Source organism: Candoia aspera, chromosome 2 (assembly GCF_035149785.1).
Source record: "Candoia aspera isolate rCanAsp1 chromosome 2, rCanAsp1.hap2, whole genome shotgun sequence".
Lineage (NCBI taxonomy): Eukaryota > Metazoa > Chordata > Lepidosauria > Squamata > Boidae > Candoia > Candoia aspera.
In genome coordinates this window covers 140,690,023-140,706,387 of record NC_086154.1, presented here as the reverse complement: position 1 = coordinate 140,706,387, position 16,365 = coordinate 140,690,023, and the positions used below count along the sequence as shown (strand labels likewise).

The 16,365-nt window shown below is 44.8% G+C and overlaps 1 protein-coding gene across 1 annotated transcript in view; it reads right to left on the bottom strand.

Moving 5' to 3' along the window:
- Positions 1-992: 992 nt before the first annotated feature.
- DCTN2 (dynactin subunit 2) overlaps positions 993-16,365 on the bottom strand; it is a 50,328-nt gene continuing 34,955 nt past the window's right edge. Inside the window, exons 8-14 of the mRNA XM_063293913.1 lie at positions 15,432-15,497; positions 7,406-7,444; positions 5,411-5,488; positions 4,609-4,680; positions 3,004-3,106; positions 2,736-2,827; positions 993-1,500 (exon numbers count right to left, since the gene is read on the bottom strand). Coding sequence (XP_063149983.1) covers positions 1,414-1,500; positions 2,736-2,827; positions 3,004-3,106; positions 4,609-4,680; positions 5,411-5,488; positions 7,406-7,444; positions 15,432-15,497 — 537 coding nt within the window. The 3' untranslated portion in view covers positions 993-1,413. The remainder of the gene's footprint in view (positions 1,501-2,735; positions 2,828-3,003; positions 3,107-4,608; positions 4,681-5,410; positions 5,489-7,405; positions 7,445-15,431; positions 15,498-16,365) is intronic.

Genomic DNA, 16,365 nt, shown 5'->3' with positions numbered 1-16,365 from the left:
AGGAAAATTGGAGGCAAAGTTCAGTGAACAAACTACCTGGGTTCTTTCTGATAATCAGAAGGGACGTTAAGTGACCAGTAGAATCCAAGACCGAAGCTCTGGCTTCCCCTTTCTCCAGTGATACCGCCTGATAGCAAATCTTCCAAATGCTTTGATTTTCAAAGCTCAGTCTATCATCTTGAGTATCATGCTGGGAGAATGCATCAGTAAGTTAACATTACTACTAAATTATGCAAAAATATGGAAGCATGCAAAATACTTTGAACTAATCTGGTGGCTGCTTTTCATTTCCTGAGCATTCACTACAATTCAGCATCTGAGAGATACTCCAGGCTAGATGGCAACTGCCGGGCGGGTGGAGTGCTGAGGGGGAAGATTGGGGTCTTTTTTTTTTTTTTTGCTGAAGGCACTGAAACTACATATGGCAGGCAGACATTTAGGAGGCTGATCTGTGCAGTGATTTGTGTGTTTGGGATTAAAAATTTACTTTGCTTCCGTTGCTTTTTATGTCAGAAGTCACTCTGAGGGCTCTTGAGAAATGAATGGCGGTATTAACACTGCAAAAGAAAGCACCCATTTGTACGTGCCAGGCCAAAAGCTTTGCTCTCTTCTGCTTTCTTGATACACGAGAGAGGCCCACATCCAAGGCATTCCTGGTACCCTGAAGCTGCTGCTTTCCCCAGAGGAAAGAGAAGAATGTGAGGCCTCATTAGCTTCGCGCGCCAGATGGCAAATTTGCACAACCCAACTTCAGACCATGAGCTGGAGGATCCCCCTCTCTGGTGTACCAGATGCTCACAGGCAGGCACAAGACCGCAGCCTTGCTGCTATGTCAACCACTGACACGTAGAGATATCCCACCTCTAGGCCTGGACGTAGCAAAGGAGTCTAATCCCCGCTGATTAGGGCACAACAAAGTCATCTGAGGGCAAGAGACACGTGAGGCCCTATCGTGTCACAGCTTTAAAAAAAGACACCACAGCACAAAGCAATAAGCATCAGAGTTTAATGACAGAAAATAATTATACAACACAATTCACCTCCATGCTGAGTGGGTAAGACGCCTTTCCATGAAAAAGGCCCCTCATTCTGGGCCAAAAAGGCAGTGCACCTTCCCCGAGAGATGGGCAAGGACAGCTCTCTCACTAGGACACACAGCTTCCCCTCCAGTTGGGAGTGTAGCTTTCCCTCTAATCAACCACCCCGCAGGGACGGGGAAACACTGGGAGAGGGGAGGGGGCGCACCTGCCTTTTAACAGAGAGAGAGAAGCGCTTGGTCCTCCGGCCCATATGAAGGTTCCACTCCTGCTATGAACGCACAAGAAAAGGGACAAAGGTAGGGACGGGACAGAGCAATTAGTGTGTGTTTACAGAGTGGGCAAATGTTCCTGCCCTGCCTTTCAGTTAGGAGATTCATTTGGCCAGCTTCTGCACCCGTGCGTTGATGCTGGCAAAATTGTCCTCAACAGCAGTTAGATTCTCCTTCATGGCTTTCTGAACCTAGGGAGAGAGGGTGAGTGGGGAGTTGTCAGCCAGGAAGGGGAAACAGCCAGGCACTTTAAGGAAAGATCTCGCCTGGCTTACCTTCCTACCACCATATACAGAGAGAACCCAGAAGCACCAAGTTTAGGTTATCTACAATTGGAAGCCCCAAATGCTCCAGGGCAGTGGTGTTATCTAATACCCAAAGGCGCTCGTTTAGTGAACCAACTTAACACATTCTGCATCAAGAATATCAGCATTCTCCAAATAGAATAAATTGGGCAAACTTCTATTTTATTTTACATTTTTCATAACACTTGCAAAATTTTGCATAATTTTTGCTCTATATCATCTATCTATATCTATCATCTCTATCTATCACCTATCAATGTATTCTAGTTTTAATAATTGTTGGAAAGGCCTAAGCTGAGCATGGAATGCCAGGAAATAAGCCCAACATTCCCCCATTTACTGGCAGCCCAAATCCTCTGGTGGGGTCACTGCCCTATCTGCCCCTTCTTTTGGGATTTAGACATGATCTGGAACAATAAAAAAACCCCTCAGATTCGTTGATGAACACTGTATTTGTACCTATCATTTTAACTCCTTTATAATATTCCTGGAACCCTGATAGAGCTTCGTCTGGGAGAAGGAACAGGGCCGGCAAGACAAGGATTGCTGCTGATGGTGCCCACAAAGGGACCTGACTGCCTTTGCTGTATGAGAAGGACTCAAGTAGTTTCACCACTACAAGGAAGAGGTTGTTCTAACAGTGGATTCTTGGCTGGACCAGATGATCTATTTCCAAGGTCTTTTCCATCCCTTAAATTCTGTGATTCTGTAAGGAGAGGCAGAGCCACTGAGGACTCTATCAACAGCATCAGTCAGAAGTCTTGAGAAACCAAGTACCAGCCCTGCTTGGAAATCTTACCCTCTAAGTTCCTCTGACTCTGATGTTTCTAAGAAAATGTTAAACCTATCTTCACAATTATGTCTAGAAACTATATAATCTTGAGCAAATGTTACATATCAAGATTCCCTCTAGATCTCACAGTCAAAGGATAAACAACTCCGCATTACATTTGGCGGGTGCAACAGCTGCACCCTACACTTAAACACTGTGACACATATAAGCAGCATGTGCCATCTGAAGAGGGATGTGCGTACATCATTCAAGCAGATCAGGTTGTAGAAATCTTAGTGACTGTGACACTGGCACTGCCACTGGTGATTCCCAGCACTCTAAGTCTTACCTGGGTCAGCAGAGTTATGTTATCCTTCAGAGAATTAGCAATCATTTGCTGGGTAGTGTCCAAATGAGTCAGAAGCTGCCCAAATTGCATGGCTGTAACCAATAAGAACTCAAGTCAGCTGGAGAAAAGACTTCAGCACTAGACTGCTCCTTGGGGCAACAAGAAGCCCAAAGGCTGAGTAATTCCTTCACATTCATGACTTCAGGCCTGCTCCTTTTCTGGTTCGTAAGAAGTCCTCGCCATAAACCAAACAGGCCCAAGAACTCACCTTGTTCATGCAACTGTCGCACAGCAACAAGGCGCTGCACCACCTCAGGGAGGGTACTAGCCAATGGGCTCCACTCCTGCACAAGTGCATAGAGCTGATGAACCTATCAGGGGAGACAGAGGAACATCCTGAGCAAGGAGAGAGGTTGAATGACAATCTGGCCCTGGCCTTGACCTTCTGAAACTCCACAACACCTATGTTAACATATGCACGTATGCATACCTGGGACAAAAATTCACTGAGTTTGGCCTTCAGATCTCATGAACTAGTTGGCATTAACCATGTTTAGCCAACATATAGTTGGTGCATAAATTACATATATCCAACTCTTGAAGGTTGCAGCACCAGAGAGTGAATGAACCATCACAGATCTAAGAGCAGGCAGTACAGTTATCTTGCTCAGTCATGCTTCAGCTATGATGCTATCCAGCAGTGTTCAGTTCGCACAATCAAATGCTAGCCATTAAGTGCTAAGCAAACAACTGGTGCCCATGCCTGTGTGATAGCAAGCCATGTCACATGCCACTCCTTTCTCCTTTCTTAGAAATCTTAAAGGTACACAAGAGTGCAATCTCCAATTCTTGTAGGCAGAATCTGAGCAAGGAATCAAGGCTATTGTTTGCTCGGAGCAGTCATAAATGCTCTATTTTCTCTCCCAGGGCTGGCAAAATGAATCCAGGAAACCACAAAGATCTAGAGTCACTATAACCCAATGAGCTTTAGGCTACCTGACACAATAGAGCAGGGTTTCTCAACCAGGGTTCCGTGGAGCCCTAGGGTTCCGCGAGAGGTCACTAGGGCTTTCCTGGGAGATCATGATTTATTTTAAAAAATCATTTCCAATTTCGGCAACTTCACATTAAAGAGGCAAGTTTCATTCTTTATTTTCAGTTTAAGAACACTGTTAGTGCATACAGTATATACAGGCCTACCCATGAAACGAATATAATAATTTTGTAACTTCTGGCCTATTTTTGAGCCTGAATGTGCAGAGGTTCCCTGAGGCCTGAAAAATATTTCAAGGGTTCCTCCAGGGTCAAAAGGTTGAGAAAGTCTGCAATAGACCATTAATTCAAGCTGTTAAAATCAAAATCTGGCTTAGGTGTAGCTGCTGCAGTGGTAACAGGCAGTACAAATCCCCATATACTTAGATTAGCAGCCAGAAATAAATGTTGTCCTGGCTGAATTCCAGACATATGCATCAGGGCTATGCAGAGATCCAGATTCAAAAAGCAAAATATGATTTGACCCAAGTGTAGATCCGCACCTAGTACCTATTAGAAACCCCTTAAAAAGAGTTCCCCCGGGGAGAGATGGGCGGTGAATAAATTTATAAAATAAAATAAATAAATAAATTCACCCAACACACCTTCCCACCACTCAAGTCCAGGAAAAAAAGCAATTGCTTTATATTTTTCCTGATAGGTGCAACACATGCTTTGAATCACACTGTGCTCTTGAATCCAGATCTCTGCATATCTCTAATTATGTATGAATATGAATATGAATATGAATATATATATATATATATATATATATATATATATATAAAAATGATTGTGGACTTATCATGTGTTCTCTTACAAAGATGAAACAGAAGCTGACCTTGCTTTGGGTGTCTGCGTCCTCTACTGTGGATTTGTGCTTAGCAATCTCATTCACCTTTCCCAAAACGCTCTAGGAATGAAAAAACTGACATTAAGAGAGCTTGCCAGAATGTCTTAATCCCATTTGACGAGCCCAAAGGTTCTGCCTGATGAGAAACCCTAGAGTAACTTTTTCCAACTGTCTGTCCATCAGTCCTAAAAGAAAAACCTCAATTGTATATTAATCTTTAAAATCCTCTGAAGCAGTACATGTTGGAAAAAAGTCATGGAACTTTGTTTTGTATATGATAACCTCAGCGAAATTATTGTATGCACACAGATGGAAAGACTCGGCAATAATGGAGGAATGGCTGGTGAAGATGATGGAACTCGCTGAGATGGCCAAATTGACTTCTTTGATCAGAGAAAAGGCAATCTCTACTTCTACTGCTGACTGGAAACCCCTTACGGACTTTTTGCAGAAAACAGAAAAAATGCATTTATGACTTACAGTTTTGATGATTAGATAGGAGAGATTATAGGAAGAAGAGAGACATGTTGTAACTTTATAGAAAGAGGTAAATTTATAATTGTACTTATAACTGCTGTAAAGAAGACCGGAAGCCACTTCTTCGTATCTTTTTCTTTCTTTTCTATTTTTCTTTTACTTTTTTTACTTTTCTTGCACTTTTAGCTTTCTCTTTGATTTCTTTCTTTTTCTTTTTCCTTTCTTACTTTATATTAGTTTGTATTAGTATCTTCCTTTTTAAATTTTTTTATAAAATTGTAAAAACAAAAAGAAATTCTAGAATAAGACCCACCTGTAGCCTTGCCTCCACCTGGTCCAGAGATGCCACATCTAAGGAGTTGACTTTGGCCTGCAAGAGCTCCACAGTTTCCTACAGATGGATGGGATTAAATAGGTTCAATCAATTGGTTGACAACATACAGAATGAGAATTCAAAGCTCCTTTAACTGCTTACAACATTCTGATTAATCAAACATAGCCTTACCTGTCCCTAGGCCTCACGTGACATCTATATCGGTTTTCCCATTCCTTTCAGAACCTGCTTTGTTTCTGGATACTCTATCTATCTATCTATCAAATTTGTCACCGCCCATCTCTTCCAACCGGAGGGGCTCTGGGCAGTTTACAATACAGAATAAATATACAATAAAATTTGAATAAATATACAATAAAATTCGAATAAAATCCCACTAAAACTAAAACTAAAACCGTTTCTTAACTACCCAAATAGAAGGATCTCTCTCCTGTCACTAGCTCACAATGCCCAGAAACGTTTCTTTACTATTTGGTGCCATTTTTAGAAAACAAAACAGGCTGGGGCAGGGGGGGTGTTGTTATATTTTGGAGGAGTTGCTGTTTTATAGCAACAAGATCATTTTTTTTGTCAGTAGCCAGTTACAGATAGTCCTTGTTTAATGACCTCAACCGAGATTGGAATTTTGGTTGCTAAGTGAACTGGTCATTAAGTGAATCTGACCTGATATTACAATCCTTTTTGTGGTCATTAAGTGAACCACATGTTTGTTAAGTGAATCACGCAGTTCCCCACTGATTTTGTTTGCCAGAAGCCAGCCAGGAAGGCCAAAAATGGTGATCACATGACCACAGGATGCTGCAATGGCCATAAATACAAACTGGTTGCCAAGCACCCAAATTGTGATCATGTGACCACAGGGATGCTGCAATGGTTGTAAGTGTGAGCACCAGTTGTAAGTTGTTTTTTTCAGCACCGTTGTAAATCTGAACCATCACTAAACGAATGGTCATTAAGTGAGGACTACCTGTATACCATTGAGTGATTATAGCTGATAATACTGTCTGAGGTTGCAGAACTGACAGCAAACATAACGACTGCCTCTTCTCTCAGGCAGGGGAGAAAGGCTCCTTGGCTATGTGTGCATGCAAACATTATCTATCTATCTATCTATCTATCTATCTATCTATCTATCTATCTATCTATCTATCATTCACATTTCTATCACCGCCCATCTCCCCCTAAAAGGGGGACTCTTAATGGTGAGGAAGCCTACATATCCAGAGACACAGATATGGTTGAGATGATATAACCAACATATGAAGTTATACCCAATCTTTCAACCTCTATACAGCATTTAGGAAAGGTGAGGTCCTTTTTAACTATTCAGCAACATAGGGATGTCCACAGGGTATGGTTAAAACAAGTCAAGGAGAGAGCCATGACGGTGCGGTCCGAGCTCCGCCTGTTTCTTATACAACACATATAAAGAACAGGCAGAGCTTGGACTGCACCATCGTGGCCGCCATTTTAACTTTTTTGACTGCACTCTGCAGGCACCCCTGAAACAGTAACACACGTTATTACATTCTACTCTCATGTTACCTTCTGCATGATATCAGAAAACAATATACTTTGCCAGGTCAAAAGGCTCCTGGCAATTTTTCTGTCCCTTTGCTTTTTTGGCATCTAAGACACATAACAAGCCCAGGCTACCTGGTCTAAAACATCTGGCAAAGGCTAAAAATATGTGCCTCAAGTGTACCTTACTCAAATCCCAATATAGAATCTATCCCCCCCCCCAATTCCTTCCTATCTCCCACCCTCTCTCTTCCAGGATTTTATACTGTATGTACAGGCATACATCCATGGGCTTTGTACAGCAGCTATCAATCACAATATGGCTTTGCAACCATCCACTGTATAAGCCAATACACAAGTTTCCTTCATGCCTACTTCTGAAAAGCAGATATCCCCTTTAATTCCTTCCAGGTTGCAAGAGGTCCAGGATAGAAGATTGAATCAGTGCCTTACCATTAGGCTAGCACCCTGCAGTCCAACAGACAGAGGATTCTAGACAGAGAGAAAAACAGGTGGTAATTTAATACAACGCCATCCAGTCTGTAACAAGGATGTTAGTCTGCAGTATGATGTTATGCCATTGTTTTAATGTAGGCCAGCGTTTCTCAACCTTGGCAACTAAGCTATGCGGACTTCAACTCCCATGCTGGCTGGGGAATTCTGGGAGTTGAAGTCCACACATCTTAAAGTTGCCAAGGTTGAGAAACACTGGTATAGACTATAGCCTACATGTATCAGCAATTTGAGAAAATACTGTTATTCTGTTGAGGATGAGAGAGGTCCAACCTCTCCCTCTTTAAAGAGATTCCAAAACCCAACTGTTCATGGCCATGTACAATTAAGATATTAATACGGGAGAGTCTGGAAGCCAGCTCCAGGTACTGCACTTTCAGAATCCTTCCACAGTACCTTTCCAGAATGCTACTAAATGGAAGGCCAAAGGAGTCACCGTGCATTCCAAAGCAATCCCCACTGAACACAATGGGATTTGTTTCCGCATAAATATGAAGAACTGCACCCTCTGGTCTAGTCAAGTCTAACCAGAGATCCACTCTAATCCAAGATCCACTCTAGACTGTTCCAGTCCTCAACAACTGGCCATTGGGCTGCTTCTGGAAAAGCTACAAAATTACAAATAGGGAATGCAGGCAACAGCTCTTCTGTATTTACCCTGCCTGAATATACGTTATTGTGATTTAGCTAATTACAGATGGGCCAATTATCCAAGAATGTGTCTAATCTTGTTATATAACCACTGAAGCTATTGACCACTATCATTCCTGATGACAATGAATTCCATAAGCTGAAATAAATGTATCTGTTTGTTTATTGATTCCATTTCTATAGCCCCCTTAACAGTTACAACTCAGGGCGGTTTATAGGTAAAAAACAAAATGTAACAACAACTTCAAAATTAAAGACCATTAAAAACCAAAAATAAAACATATCACACACAAGGCAATGTCATGCAGTTCAAAACAAGCAGAACAATCAAGACGAGCATAACACCTCCCAAATCGATGCCAGATCTTAAGAGCCTTCCGAAAGGCAGGCAGGTTTGGTGCCACCCAAACCTCAGGGGGATGCGGTTCCATAGGACAGGCATGGCGACGCAGAAGGCACATCTCCTGGGTCCCACCAGATTACACTGTTTAAGAGATGGGACCTCAGCATAGACCTCATCAGATAGGCAGAAACAATCAACAGACAGTCCCTCAAATAGCCAGATCCTGCACCTTGAAGGGCATCTTAGGTCACAGCCAGCTTTTGAATTGCACCTAGAACCAGCGCAGTTCACAGATGTAAAGGTTGCCTATTCTAAAACACTATCAGACTCATGAGCAGGAATTCAAAGATATCTGATTTATTAAATTATAGTATGCAGGATCACAGAGAAAGCTGAGAATGATAAAAGCGCGCCAAATGCAAACTAAAAACCCTCGGTGTAAATGAGATCCCTCCCCGCGTAGAATCTTCCCAAGTTCACAATGCCAGGTGCTCCTAACGGCTTCTGATGGTCTGCGGGAAAAGTCCTTGAACATAGAACATAACCCAAACACGTTCCATCGTAATGAACACAGATACAGAGCTTGGTACAAGGTTTCACAGCAGCTCCTTCCCAAACAGAAACGCGCGTCAGTGCCATGGCATGTGAAACGTTACGATGTATACTATACATTGAAACAGTGAACATGACATACTGCCCCCCCAAAAGAAAGAAAACACTAAGCAGCAGGCTTCAAAGGATAAGCAAGGTGGAAACGGCGAACTAAATCAGGAGCATTAACATGGCGAGCAGACACCCATTCAGGATGAGGAAAATGTTTCCATCGGACCAGATACTGGAGGGTGCCTCGAAGCTTGCAAGAATCAACGACCTCCTTGACCTCAAAGTGCTGTTGGCCATCAATCATGATCGGAGCAGGAGGAGGAGGTTGGGGATGCCAGCGGGAGGAGTGGTGGACAGGCTTGAGTAAGCTGCAATGGAAAACAGGGTGCAAGCATTTCAAATTGTGAGGCAGGTCCAATTTAACAGTAACTGGATTGATAAGACCAACAATAGGGAAAGGACCAATGAACTTGGGAGCAAGTTTTTTAGAGGGTTTTGGTGTATTGATAAATTTGGTAGATAGATACACCTGATCCCCAATCTTGAAGTCGTGTTGCAAGGAATGATGCTTATTGGCTTGAAACTTGTAAGCAGCCTGGGCATCAGCCAAAGCCTGTTGAATCACCGGCCAGGAATCAGACAGCTTAATAGCCCAGTCAGAGGCAGAACATGTTTGGGAAGGGGGTTGTGGCAGTTCAGGGATGGGAACAAAGTCGTGACCAGAAACCACACAAAAAGGGGTTTGCCCGGTACTTTGAAGGACAGCATTGTTGTAAGCCACTTCAGCAAAAGGTAGTAACTCCACCCAATCGTCCTGATGGTGGTTAATGTATGCTCTAAGAAATTGTTCAAGAGTGGAGTTCAAAATCTCAGTAGAACCGTCAGTCTCAGGATGGAAGACGTGGATAGTGCTTGTTTGGTGCCAATCAATTTTAAAAATGATTTCCAAAACTGGGAAGTAAACTGTGTCCCGTGGTCACTGACCAAACAGGAGGGGCTACCGTGGAGGCAGTAGATGTGGATGAGAAATAGGCGTGCCAATTGCGGGGCTGACGGGATGGATGTACATGGAATGAAATGTGCTTGTTTGGAAAAGAAATCTTTTACCACCCAAATGACAGTTTTCTTCTGACTGGAAGGAAGATCCACAATAAAATCCATAGAAATCTCATTCCAGGGACGGGACGGGCTGGCCACGGGCTGTAGAAGCCCCTGTGGTTTCCCCCCCTTACATTTTGACATTGCACAAACAGGACAGGAAGCCACATACTCTTTTACATCGCATCTCAAGGTAGGCCACCAGAATTGACGACGAACCAAATGTAATGTTTTGACAAAACCAAAGTGCCCAGCAAGTTTATCATCATGGGAACGCTGTAAAATCTCAGCTCTTAAAGTTTCGGGTACATAAAGGCGGTGTTCCACCCATGCCAGACCGTTTTCAAAAGAAACAGTGTCTTTATTAGCTAGCAACCAAGTGTCAGATGTCAGCGCCTGGAGAAAGTCTTTCTGTAACTGACAAGGAACTTGCACCTTCCGCTTCCCAGCCTGGGCTGGGGGCAGGGTTGCTTGCACACGGGTCTGGCTCCGAGTGACAGCAACCAAACCCAGTTGTGGTTCAGTGAGAACAGTCACAACCACATCTGCCCCCTGGTCAAAATCCTGAGGTAAACGTGACAAAGCATCGGCCAGAAAGTTTTTCTTTCCTGGGATAAATTTTAACTGGAAGTTGAAACGACTGAAAAACTGAGCCCAGAGAATTTGTTTAGGACTGAGACGCCGGGGGGCGCGGAGGGCTTCCAAATTCCTGTGATTGGTCCAAACCTCGAAAGGGCATTTAGCGTCTTCAAGGAGGTGACGCCAGGCTTCCAAAGCGGCTTTTGCAGCAAACACTTCCTTTTCCCAAACATGCCACCGGCGTTCGGTTTCAGAAAATTTTCTGGACAGATAAGCGCAGGGTTTTAAGTGATTTTCAGAATCTCTCTGTAACAATATAGCCCCAACTGAGGAGTCAGAAGCATCAACTTGGACCACAAAGGGGCGTTCAGGATCAGGGTGCTGTAGAATAGGCTCAGCAGTGAAAAGGGTTTTTAATTTCTCAAATGCTGCCTGGCATTCAGGCGTCCAATTCAGCACTGCCCCAGGGTTTTTTACTTTGCGTGTCTCCCCCAAGCCCTTGGTACGGAGTAAGTCAGTGAGGGGCAAAGCAATCTCAGCAAATCCCTGGATAAATTGGCGATAGTAATTACTGAACCCGAGGAAACTTTGCAATTGCCTCCGGGTGCAGGGATGTTCCCAACTTAAAATTGCCTGGATTTTTGCAGGGTCCATTTCAATGCCCTTGTCAGATACCCTATAGCCCAGATAGTCAAGTTGGGTCTTGTGGAATTCACATTTGGAAAGTTTGGCATAGAGTTTGGCATTTCTAAGCTTGCGTAACACCTGTTTGAGGAGGCGTTCGTGTTCCTCCTCGGTTTCAGTGTAAATGAGAACATCATCTAAATAAACCAGGACCCCTTTAAACAAATGATCATGTAATACTTCATTAATCAATTGCATGAAGACTCCAGGCGCCCCTGCCAACCCAAAAGGGAGGACTTTGTACTGAAATGAACCCAATGGGCAATTAAAAGCAGTTTTCCACTCATCTCCAGCTTGAATGCGGACGCGGAAATAGGCTTCACGAAGATCGAGCTTGGAGAAAATCTTGCCCTTAGACAAATGAGCTAACATGTCCTTCATGAGCGGAAGAGGGTACTTGTTGAAAATTGAGATGGAATTTAACCCTCGATAGTCCGTACAGAGTTGAAGCATGCCATCTTTCTTTTCCCGGAATAGCACAGGGGCCCCAACTGGGGAATTTGCAGGTTCAATAAACCCCCTTGACAGATTTTTGTCAATAAAGTCCCGTAATGCCTCAAGCTCCTTCTGAGTCATTGGATAAATTTTTGGCTTGGGCAATTGAGCATTGGAAACCAACTCTATCGCACAGTCAGTTTTCCGATGGGGGGGGGGGTAGCTGAACTGCTTCCATTTCCCCAAAAACGTCTGCAAAGTCTTGGTATCGATCGGGCAAGCCTTCTAAATGTGCCAAGTTAGGGCGCAGCGTGGCGGCCACAGCCCTTCCAACCCCCACACGTGCAGCTCTCTCCGCTGTAGGAGCTTGGTAAAACCGAACTTTAAAAGTCACAGTTCTGTGTTCCCAGTTTATATATGGGCTTCGATAGGTCAACCAGGGGATCCCCAGAATTATCAAGGGATTGCCAACAGGTGCTACTACTAATTTTAAAGTCTCACAGTGGCTGCCCATTTGCATTGCGACCATTCCAGTGAAATGGGTTGCCGCCCCCCCCCCCCCCCCGTTGTTGAACCATCCAACTGTGTGAAGATCAAAGGCTGCTGGAGGGGGAAGCTAGGCAGGTCCAAAGCAGCAACCAGATCAGGGTGAATTAAACACCTGGAACACCCATAATCAACCAAAGCCCAGACCTCTGTAGTTTTTGTGCGGGAGCCCAATTTCACTTTTACTGCTAAAGTGGGACAGTCAGCACTCACCATAGCATCCTCGCGCCCATCCTCCTCCACCTGCCCACAGGCACCCTTCATGGCAGGTGGCTGGTGTTTCCCGCCGGCTCCTTAGAGTCATCTTCAGCCTCTCCCAGGAAGTAGAATACTTCTTTAGTGTCGGCTGCGCCCTTGGCTGCTGTCATCTGCCACGAGGGGGCGGCGGCAATTTGGCCGGCGGCTTGCCCGCTCGATCTCCAGCCTTGGCTTTTGGGCAATCAGCTGCTTGATGCCCTTCCTTTCCACATCGGAGACACTGAACCCTCGCATAGTGCCGATCTCTCTCCTCTTCCCAGGCTCTATAGCCTGGCCGGGCAGCAGTCGCAGCACTTCGGGGTCCCCTCATGGTGGCTGGTGGTTTTTCAGGTCTTCTGGTTTGCATGAAGGTATGCTGAGCGTGCTCAGCCTTGCCTGCCAGACAGATCTATTCGCACAATGACTCTGGGTCGTCCCTACACAACGCCCACCGTAGGACGTCCCGGTTGAGTCCCTCTTTAAAACGCTCTATTAAGGTTGACTGAGACCAGTCAGGGATTTTCCCAGCTAGAGCCTTAAACTCCAGGGCATAATCAGCTACAGACAGTTGGCCCTGGGTAAGATCCTTCAGCGCCTTCTTAGCTCTTGCCTTGGCCAGAGGATCCTCAAAACGCAGCTTTAACGCCCACATGAAGTCCTCGAAATAATCAAGTGCAGGGGAGTCAGCCTCACTTAACTGAACATACCAGTCAGCCGCTCGACCCTTCAACTTGGTGGCAATGGCAATTATCTTAGCCTCTTTGGAAGGGAAGTATGCTCCAAACTGCCTCATGTAACTTTTAGCATTAGTTAGAAAGAAAGATAACTTGGTTGGATCCCCATCAAACTTGACAGAAAAGTCTCTCACCCCCACTCCTGTTGGAGCGGAATCGGCGGCTGCTTGAGTGCTTGGGCCCCAGGTTACAGTAGCCCTCTTCGGGGTGGGGACACTGGTGGTCGAGCCCTGCGGAGTAGAGATTCATCCCGGAGCCGTCTCCGGCCCTGCTCCGCCGGTGGTCCAGATGGGAGGATGGGGGATGGTTGTGTGAAGCTGGGATCTCCTCCACGCCTCCCCTGCCCCCGCAATGACAGAGACAGGTTTCTTAGCATGTACTCCATCGATCCTATTTTGGCCTCCATCACTCTTAGCCTTTCAGGGGTTTGAGATTCCTCCTTCCCTCGCGTGTTAGGCTCTCTCTGTTGATACCGTGGTAGATTCTACATCTGGGGTCAGTGGGAACCGATACTTCCAGGACGCCTGGGACATCCCTGGCTGGGGTTCTCCCACTTCATCCCAGGTGATCAACTCTGCAGGCGATTCGCTGGGTGCCGGTTGCTCTGGTTCTCCCCTATCGTCAGATTCCTCTACCTCAGGACTGGAACTCGATTCCTCCCGGAAATCTGAAGGTTCTGGGGTGAGGTTCAGTTCTCTGCTCTTGACCGTCGACTCCAGCATCAAGCTAGCCGGTTCCTCAAGTCCCCCGGTCATGAGCTTGGACTCGGCCATCGTTAACTATTTTCCCTCACAAGAAACCAATCTTGGTAGGAGCTAACGGTACAACTTTGGTGATTCTCAGCTTTATGTAAAGGTTGCCTATTCTAAAACACTATCAGACTCATGAGCAGGAATTCAAAGATATCTGATTTATTAAAGAATAGTATGCAGGATCACAGAGAAAGCTGAGAATGATAAAAGCGCGCTAAATGCAAACTAAAAACCCTCGGTGTAAATGAGATCCCTCCCCGCGTAGAATCTTCCCAAGTTCACAATGCCAGGTGCTCCTAATGGTTTCTGATGGTCTGCGGGAAAAGTCCTTGAACATAGAACATAACCCAAACACGTTCCATCGTAATGAACACAGATACAGAGCTTGGTACAAGGTTTCACAACAGCTCTCTCCCAAACAGAAAAGCGCATCAGCGCCATGGCATGTGAAACATTACGATGTATACTATACATTGAAACAGTGAACATGACACAGAATAGTAGTATCACAGAGGTGCACTGAGGTGCTTCCGTAACTACTCACACTGCCATATTCAGGACCAGTTGAAGCTTCTAAGTGGTCTTCAAGGGCAGCCCCAGGTACAGCACATTGCAATAATCCAGATGATAGTGACTTAAGGTATGAGTGACTGTGAGTAGGACCTCCTGGTTCATTAATGGGGGCAATTGATGTACAAGGCAGTTCTGTCAAAAGGCCCTCCAAGCCATGGCTGCCATTTGCTGTTCAAACTGGAGCTGTGAGTTCCAGAGGACCTCTAAAATGCATACTAGGTCTATCTGGAGTAGTGCAGCTCCATCCAGAGCCAAACATGGAAATTCCCTGAATCCAGGAAGGCCCAAAATCCACAGCCACTGTCTTACTAGGGTTGAATTTGAGTCTGTTTTCCCCCATCAAGGCCCCCACAACCTCCTTACAATGCGAGGAACCACTTTTTTTTCCCCTGAACCTGCCACCTATCAATTTCACTGAATCGAAGTCTAAAAGGTTCCTCTCTCACCTATAACATAACTAGACCTCAGGATTCACCCAGCAAGGCAAGTGGATAGCCCTGGAAGGACACACAAAAGAAAGCTCTTCTTCACACAATGCATCCATTGCTGCATTTCAGCTGTTGACATACAATATTTTTTCCTATGCTTCTCCATTAAGGGAAGAAAAAAAGAAAACTCATCTCAGGATTGATTAATGAAGATGGCCATGGGAATCATTACAACCTTAGGCTGTTACTAAAACCCCCATCTTCATCAGGCAACCTGGCAGTCCACTGCCCCACATGACTCACCTGCACATCCTGTTCACAATGAACTGTCGCTTCCAGCTCAGCCAGACGCTTCTCCAATTCTGCTATCTGCACATGGTACAAATTGAAGAAGTTTTTAAATGTTAATAAAAGAACTTCAAGCAGCTAACAACAATCTTGCAGAGTAGAAGCATGAACCAAAAGAGAACTTGCACATTAAGCTTAGTTACGTTCAGAAATAAATTCAGTCTTCACAGTGTAGTTAGATGAAGAAAATAGAGATAGCTTATTTTTATTTACTGAGTTGGAGTAAATATTGGAGTTTTTAATGTACTGATCTGGATACAGGTAGGTTCATAGTAGAAAGCATTTAATCATCACTGGTTCTTTGTAGCAGAGGATGGTTGGGGAAGGGCTGCATTCCTGCAGCACCTCCTGCTTGCATGGAACAATAACGTGTCTGCCCATGAGGTAATGGATACTATTAGTCCCCAAACTCAAGGAGGAGGAGGAAGTAGAAGTCAGGTGACCCACGTGACATCCCACAACCACAATAGAGATGTGAGTTGCTAGAGCGACCTCCTTATGCTTATGAGACAATACTGAGCTGATCCTTGATAATTCCAACACAAATAACCCAGTGAGATGTTTTACTTCCCTCTTCTGATCCACAAACCTCTGCTCGCTTGGAATCAAACACGGCAAAGTGCTTCTAAAATGTCATTTTCAATTGAGAAGAATTTCTGGGAAGCAGGCCCCTCAAAGAACAGGGTTTTTTTTCATGCCACTAAGGGCTAGTTAGTAGGCACTTGTGGCCCTGAAATATCACTGACCAATAACTCCCAGCATCCCCCATCAATGGTCATGCTGGCTCCTGCTGCTGGAAGGTGTCCTTCAGCAATTTCTGGAGAGACCCCTTGGGTTTCTAACTAGGGACAAACAAATCCTTCAGTGTTGAGTGCACTAACTTTATGGA